We start from the raw sequence: 8,579 nt of genomic DNA on the forward strand, positions 1-8,579 counted from the left end.
TCAGCCCCCGGTGAGAGCAGGCAAGCGCTATGCCTGCTCGTGCTGCCTGCATGTTGTCTGATGCGACCAAGCAAAGTCATCTATATACGCGTCGACAAACGGCAATTGCTCGCCGCAAATACCTTGTCGATAAATGCGCTGGATATGTCTGCGTTGGTCGCAGCGCAGAACCGGAATATGGGCATTCGGGTATTCTGCAAATAAACGCAAATCGGTTTGTGTGATGGCGCGTGCTTTGTGTGGCACATCACCGGCCTCTCACACGGTATTGTCTGTATGAATCGCCCCTGACCTAGGTATCTATTTGTGGCAAAATTTTCTTGCTGCTGAATCTAGATGGCGTAAATCGCTGTAATTATGCGAACGGGATGAGAGCGGTTCGGAACGGTCCCACTGCGGTGTCAGTGCGCGGTAATGTCACTCACCAGCGCGGACAGCAATTACACGCCGGGACATATCTCGCACATATGCAACGGCCCGAAGGACGGCAGTTACTGTTAGAGCGGGCCGAATAATGCCCATGATCAGCAGTCATATGGTAAATTCGTCGCGTGTGCTATTGAAGTTTGTCCCCAGCTAGCGCATGCGCGACAGTGCTGCAAAGCTTATTGGGGCTTCGCGTTGTTCGATGTGAATGTGTTAGCATGCGTGCCTTACGTCGTCTGTAATGATATACCGGATTGGGTTATATCCACAATCGGTGGCATTTGAGTATGTGCTCAAACGTGTTTCGAATTCTCGGTGCTCGCGTAGACCGGGCTGACGGCGGACAATCGGACGTGCGTGCCAATGACTGAACAAGCCTGGTCAGCGGGTCGGACAAGTTGCGAGCGTTGTTGACATACGACGGCAAGAATGAAAATGGTGCAATAATCCGCGCCTTATCGATCGGTGTAGGGACAGCTCGCGAGGTGAATATCCAGGCGCGGCATGTTCGAGCGGCAGGCCTAATGCCAGGTTCAAAGAGACGTGAACGCGTATGTGGAAATGGGAGCGATCCGCGTCATTCGGCAGTCTTGGCAAGTTAAAGCGCAAGCATTCCCGCTTTCATTGCTTAGGAAGGCGAAAAACGCTCACTGCAAGCGCCCAGTATCGACGCAGGAATTGCTTGGCGAGAACTTAATCATCATGATGGAAATAGGCAACATGCCTGTGCGCACGCAGTAGCGGGTCGTCGCGCCTACCGCGGACTGGCCTTGCCGTTCCGAAAATTCGGACGATCGCGCGCATGGAGATCGGCGCATCAGTTTGGCCCTATCTCCTAAAATTCGGTTGTCATGAGTTAACACAACGCTATTGGATCAGCTGTGTGGCAGTCCGACTGGCGGCGCGATACGTGACTTACCGCACCACGAGACTATAGTTGCGCTGTGCATCGCCGACCTGTACTTGGTAATGTGCGCCAGCACCGTATAGCGGCAGTGATATGTAGTACTACTGTCGGCCAGTCCTAGAAGACATGTCTCCAAGCATACTTCATACACATTACACAATACACAAGGTCATGTCTACTAACTAAGCCGTATAGTAGGCAGTGTATGTGAGTACTACTGTCGCTAGTCTAAAGAGACATGTCTCAGCAATACATTCATACACAATACACAATACACAATGGTCATTCCTAGCTAGCACGCTCAGCCCGTATAGTAGGCAGTGTAGTTAAGTACACTACTGTCCCAGCCTAGAAGACATTCCGTCACACATACTCCATACACAATACACAATACACAATGGGTCATGTCCCCAGCTAACACAAAAACGTTCACATAACGTTTATTTAAGGTTATGTTTGTTTGGAAACGTTATAATCCAATCAAACGTTATACATTACGAAATGTGTCGGTTTTTTATAACGTTTTTATAAACGTAAATACCGGTTTCCTAACGTACTAAAAACTGAAAATAACGTGATTGTGCGTGGTTCTGATAACGTTAAATAAACCCGAGAACACAATACGTTAAAGGAGAGTTTACTCTAGGGTGGGGTTTAGGTTATCTTCAGTTCTAAGTTTAGTTATAAATTATCGCTACATAATAGGTTTCCTGTTTCAATCCAGCCAATTAGAAGAATATTTTTTTTTATGGGTTAAAACTAAGCGACTACAGTTTGAAATTGGCAACGACCGGGCGCCGACTCAAAGCGCACCACGGGACGATCTGATAAGTTTGCGCAAAACCAACTTTTTAGCCAAAGGGCTACGACTGAGGGTGTTTCTTATTTATTCAATTTAAAAAAGCAAATGATTTAATACTATAAACGACATAATATCGTCAGTTATAATATGGATAAAATTTGCCCTAAAAATGAATACCGTTCGGTTAAATAGTATTTAGGTAATATAATTATAATTGACTGGTGATTAGCGCACTCGTTCTGTAACGTGGGCTAAAATAAAAATTGTCAAATACTCAAGCTTTTTTGGGTGGCAGCACGGTCAGCGGAAGTAGTCATGGCGCGTTCAAATTTAGTCAGCTGTTTGAGTGTAGATTAATTATAACAATTAAATTATGTATGCCTGTAATAAATACGTGTGGGTATAGACGATTGTTGTTATACAGTAAGTACAGTTGTATTGCAGTAAAATCCTAGAGCGCTCTGTCGCCTTTATATAACGTTTGTATTTATCGTTACTATTATTTCTTGTTTTACTTAAATTAAAACGTTACTTGAAGCGTGTTCTGATAACGTTAAAAAAACGCCGACACAAATACGTTAATAAACCGTTGTATTTCGTTACTAATTACGTTCTACTGCACGTTATATGCTATATGATATTATATATTATATATTAGATATATATATATTTATATGTAAGGAAAACAAGACATACTAACAAAATCAGTGTTACGTGAGGCTGAGCATGATCTGTAATGCAGACATGTGGACCGTGGAACGGGCACATACGATCGCGTTTCAGCGGAAGAACGGCGGAGTGCGACGACATATTTAGAAGGGCATAGTCAATTAACGTCACGGACGGCATACGCCGACCAGAACATTAATAAGAGTACGGGGCCAGGGGAACCGAACAGGTAACTGGCTCGGCCCGACCCTAGAACGAGCGAAAGTTGTCAACGCAGGCAGCTCAGTAAGCGACACTTTATTGACAGTCCGACAACTGGTCAAAAGAGAGCAATTGAACCCCAAATAATGCAGACGTTCGTCGCTGACCGGTCCTTGTGATCACTAGCCGTGCCGACAAAATCAGAAATCTGTAGGGCGACGAACGCGCGCAACGGTTTAAAAGAGAGAGTTTTGGAGAAACGGGAGACGGTCGCCGGACCATCACCTTGTATGTGTATACACATGTTGCTATGTCCGTGTTATAGGAATAAACCTATAGTTGTTTCACTGTTTATACAACGCTTAGCGTCTCCACTGTCTACGTAGCGTATATCCATCCCAGCAGACGCTAAGCAATTTGGTGCGCGTGACCAGATAATCAATAGTTCTTCACGTTTTGGGTTTTATAGGTTTCGCTTTCATTTGAGATCCGAGATTCTAATCGCCGACATCTGAGAGCACTCAATATGTGTCACTTGATGGCGTTGGAATTGACGATCTAGTTGAGCCTTGTTTCCTTGTCTCTGAAGTTTTCTTTTTTTTTAGCGGCAAATCATGATTTAGCTTCAGCCAGGTCATTGCTAATTTTTTCAAATTTCCCAGTGCTGGTTTTCAAGAGTGCTGAGTAAGAGGCTGTGCCGTCCTTCCCAGCTTTGACGTGGCTTTTTTATTTCTCGCCAGCTCTGCAAGCACAGTCACTTGTTCTTTTTGGAGTGCGTGAACGTCTTTCCTAGCCTGGATTCTGCAATCCTTGTGAAAACCTGCGCAAGATGGAGTCCCTATCTCTGGAGGTAGGAAGTCCAGGATCTTGCATGTATCTTTGTTGTCAGTCCTCTTCATCGATTTTCTTTCCAGCTGTCCCAGCTGCCTGTCCCGTTATCCGAACTCAATTCCAGTCATGTTCTTCATGCAGATTCTACTTTCCTCCACTATTCTTCCTCTACTCTTTCTACGGATATGGTGTTTGGGTATTTTCGCGTTTTCTTTCGGTGGTTTTTGTGCCTGGCAATTGAGCCTTTGATTGTTGTGGCTTCCTGCTTATCTGACTGCTGTGAACCCTGTTCGTGTTTCTTTTGGCTTGTTGGGTGGCGCGTTGAGTTTCGGATTCGAACCTCATTTCTTGTAAGGCTACTATACTAGCCTACTAGTACTACTATACTAGCCTAGTAGCCTACTACTGTAAAGTCACTTATTTTCGTAATTTCGACCCACACATAGACCCACGCAATCAACGAAAATTGGTACCCCATGAAAAAAATGAATATACAGTATACCGCCTACTATACCTGATACTAGCCAGCCTAGGGCGAAATGTATGTGTAGCGTCTCAGGATGTTTCTCATTAAATGTCATGTTTGTTTTGTTCCTAAATTTGTGGATGGATAAATCTGTGTATTTGTTCCTGTTGCTGTTTGATGATTTTATGATAATGTTTATATGTATATTCATGATGTGTTTTATATGTTGTCGAATCATGCACTATATTATATGCATGTCATTAGTCACGTGATGTAAACGACCAATAAGAAAAAAAAGTGGAGTGGACGAGTAGGTGGCTGGACATTTTGGTTTTTGGGACACGTCAAGTGTGAGTGGGATAGTGTCAGTTGAACCACGTAGCTGTCCAACGAATTCAACTTAAATGCTGCGCCGAAACTACGGACTAACAGATAGCTGCAACCGCTGGTGGCGCACAACAGTGTCAGGAGTGAATAGCCTGGCTTATGAAGAGGATTTTATTTGAGCGACAAACCCGGGCATAAAGGATTTGTGCCCGCCCGTCTTCTCGACGCCCGGCAGCTTACAGGTACCGCTCACCTCCACGCCGCTCAGCCCTGTTCCTGGTCGACGGCCGTGTAAACCGTTTTGCGGAGGGCTGTGTTTTCATCCCGGTCATTCTACTCGTCGTGACCGGCGTCAACCGCATCGTCACAGACTATTTCAACGACTTTGGACTAGTTACTCCATTTGCATATTCGCTAAAACTGCGGCGGCCTTCCGCATTATAAACAGAGCCATTTTTGTTCTGGGGTTTACATTGCTTTGTGATTTGTTTTGTTTTATACAAAAGTAATTTCTGAATAGGGCCGTAATAAACATACTAGAAATTACCACACAGTCTTGCTTAAGTTATTCTTGTGAGGTCACTCAAAAAAAGGTGGAGGTTGTAGAACACGCACGTGCAGATGTGGGTTGGTGCATGATGTTTGTGTTTGGATAAACACAATATAAGCAAATATATCCAACCAAAAAAAACAAAAGAACCTACATTCTCCCACAAATTGGTGACCCCGACGTGATCTCACGAGGGTAATTAGGCAATATTGATTAGTTTTTGTAACTTGCCTCATCGGACCCGGTCGTGTCACGCGCGCGTAATTTTTGTTAACCGTCATGTCTGACAACGAGTCTGACCAGAAAACGCTCCGCGGTGGCACAACTGGGAGTTCTACTCCGGTCGTGGGGGCCGTTAGCATAAAGCTTCCCCCGTTCTGGCGGAGTGACCCGCAAATTTGGTTCGCGCAAGCGGAAGCCCAATTTGCCACGCGGCAAATTACTGCAGAGGCCACCCGGTACCATCATGTCATCTCGGTACTTCAACCCGAAATCGCACAGGAGGTGCGCGATCTCCTGCTGAATCCGCCGGCTACAAGGCCATATTCAATCCTGAAAGAGCAGATGATTTTGCGCACCACCGCTTCGGAGCAGCGTCGCGTCCAAATGCTCCTTACAGAGGAAGAGCTGGGTGACCGCAAACCGTCGCAGCTTTTGCGCCGCATGGAACAACTTGTTGGCGAACAAAAAATCGACAAGGGCATACTGAAGCAACTTTTTCTACAAAGGTTGCCTGCGAACGTTCGTTTGATTCTTGCCTCAACAAGCGACTCGCTCTCATTGAGTGACCTGGCCGAACTCGCGGACAAAATTATTGACGTCTACGTCCCAGCCATAGGGATGGTGTCGGCCGAAGCAACCGCCCTGTCTTTTGCCGCGCCGAGGGAAAACCCGGTTGTCGCACAGGTTGCCACAGCAACAGCCCCCGATTCAAACGAAGACTTACGAGACATCCGTAAGCTTTTCAAGATGGTGCGCGACTTACAAGTACAGGTCGGCCGATCACAGCGCAACTATAGTCGTGGTCGCGGTAAGTCGCCATCGCGCGCCAGTGGGACTGCACACACTGATCCCAATGCGTTGTGTTACTACCATGAACGATTTGGAGATAGAGCCAACCGATGCCGATCTCCATGCGCGCGATCGTCCGAATTGTCGGAAAACGGCAAGGCCAGTCGGTAGGCGCGACGACCCGCACTGGTGCGCACTGCAGTCGCCTATTTTACATCACCGATGTTAATTCTCGCAGGCAATTCTTGGTCGATACTGGCGCTGCAGTGAGCGTTTTTCCGCCTTCTAAGCAAGAGAAGGGGAATGCTTGCGCGCTTAACTTGCAAGCTGCGAATGGGACGCCCATTCCCACATACGGCCAACGCTCTTTGACCCTGGATTTAGGCCTGCGTCGAACATGCCGCTAGATATTCACTATCGCGACTGTCCCTACACCGATCATAGGCGCGGATTTCTTGCACCATTTTCATTTCTTGGTCGATGTCAACAAACGTCGACTCGTCGACCCGCTGACCAGCTTGTCAGTCATTGGCACGCCGTCCGATTGTCCCGCCGTCAGCCCGGTCTACGGAGACCGAGATTCCGACAACACGTTTGAGCACATACTCATGCGCGAATTCGTGGATATAACCCGTCCGGTATATCATTCCGACGACGTAAGGCACGATGTAACACATCACATCGAAACAAACGGACCCCCTGTTGCAGCACGTCCGCGCAGGCTAGCTGGGGACAAACTTCAAATCGCACGCGACGAATTTAACCATATGTTGGATCTGGGCATTATTCGGCCGTCTAACAGTAAGTATGCAAGTGTACCAATTTTCACACTTTTTTCACAATTTGAACGATTTAGATGATATTCTGACCTAACCGACTGTACTATAACACCAATTTGGCTATAACTTAATCGTCAGGGAATGCTGCTACTGTATTATACTGGACAGCAGTTTGTACGTGCTAATCACAATATTCTATGTTTCCCTAGAGAGAACACCGCTAGAACCTCTGCCAAGCACTAGCAGAGTCGCTGATGGTAAGTTAAAGTTTGTCATAATTAGGTTATGGTTTTAGCAGACTTGACGACAAGAGGTTGTGATAAATGTGTGCATCAGTGTTTTCTGTGGCAATAGTTTGCAAACGTGTACATCTTATTATCAGAATATTAATTTCCAGTATAAATTTTGGCACTTGCATAAAAGGAAGAACAAGCAACATAAAATGTATGTTTGCTCGTTCTAAACCAGGTGGTTTATTTTACGGAAAACCATTTACAACGGTATTGTTAAATAACAATGTGCTATATTTATACACTATTTGCAGTGTTTGCTGCTCACAAACGACGAGCACAAGAGAATAGAAGAACACATTTCCCGTCGAAAGTGAAGAGGGCAAAGATAGATTATGTTAAGGTGATATATTTAAATAGAAGGCTATTACTGACATTTTTTGGTCCATGTTGTTTTACAGATCTAGTCTAATAACTGTTGATGGTTATGGCCATCGTGTTCATTGAAGATTTACTTTCTATGGCCATAGATCAATGTCGGCGTAGGCGAAAGAGATGCCTGCGGTGGAGCCTTAAAGAGACTTAGAGGCACAACAATTGGCCTTGAAGTTGTATTGTCTGCCTCAGCGCGCGAAATAACTCAAGCAGCCCTACCATTGCTGCAAGAACTGACAAGGTTTTAATCTTTCCTATGTTTACTAGAGTGCATTAATAGTATCAGGAGTAATATAATAGGGGATCTCTCTAGGGGTTTCATATTATGTATTATGTGTATATATATCGTATATTACGTTAGAAGTAAACAATTTTCATTTTATAATATTGTGCTTGTTTAATAATAATCCTTGAAATAATTGCCGTATTGACTAAAAACAACTGTTTTCACAAGTGGAGGATGTCGATGGATGGACTGCTTTATACACATCTCGAGCCAGTAACAGACGTGCCAGCAGGGGGTGGCGAGCAGGAACGACGAACAAGCTCCACCTTGAAAATGTACCGGGACTTAGTGAATCGTCACTACAATCGAATCACATTTTTGGTGTGTGATCGGGACCAACTCGAGGAGTCCGGTACTAAATGATAGCTTTCCTTGCGATTCTAATTGTGAATAAAGTGCTATTTGTAGCAATTGCAAAGTGGATATATAAGCCTCGTCTACACGACGAACCTTAACTCGAGTTACGCTAACTCGAGTTAAGCGTTAACTCGAGTTAGCGATTATGTAGCGTCTACACGACAACCCCTGATAGCGATTATTACCGTTTTATCACCGCTAGATTGCGCTACTTATGCATTTCCGTTTACCCGTAAACGTGCGTGCGTGTGTGCGTGCGTGTGCACGTATACGTGCGTGCGTGCGTGCGTACGTGTGTACGT

General features: G+C 45.4%; 1 protein-coding gene across 1 annotated transcript in view; it reads left to right on the forward strand.

The window, feature by feature from the left end:
* The window catches only part of LOC106810712, a 19,568-nt gene extending 16,001 nt beyond the window's left edge, over window positions 1-3,567 (forward strand). Inside the window, exon 7 of the mRNA XM_014814147.1 lies at window positions 3,475-3,567. Coding sequence (XP_014669633.1) covers window positions 3,475-3,567 — 93 coding nt within the window. The remainder of the gene's footprint in view (window positions 1-3,474) is intronic.
* The last annotated feature ends 5,012 nt before the right edge of the window (window positions 3,568-8,579 follow it).

This window comes from Priapulus caudatus, unplaced genomic scaffold (genome assembly GCF_000485595.1).
Source record: "Priapulus caudatus unplaced genomic scaffold, Priapulus_caudatus-5.0.1 Scaffold466, whole genome shotgun sequence".
NCBI classification, from domain to species: domain Eukaryota; kingdom Metazoa; phylum Priapulida; class Priapulimorpha; order Priapulimorphida; family Priapulidae; genus Priapulus; species Priapulus caudatus.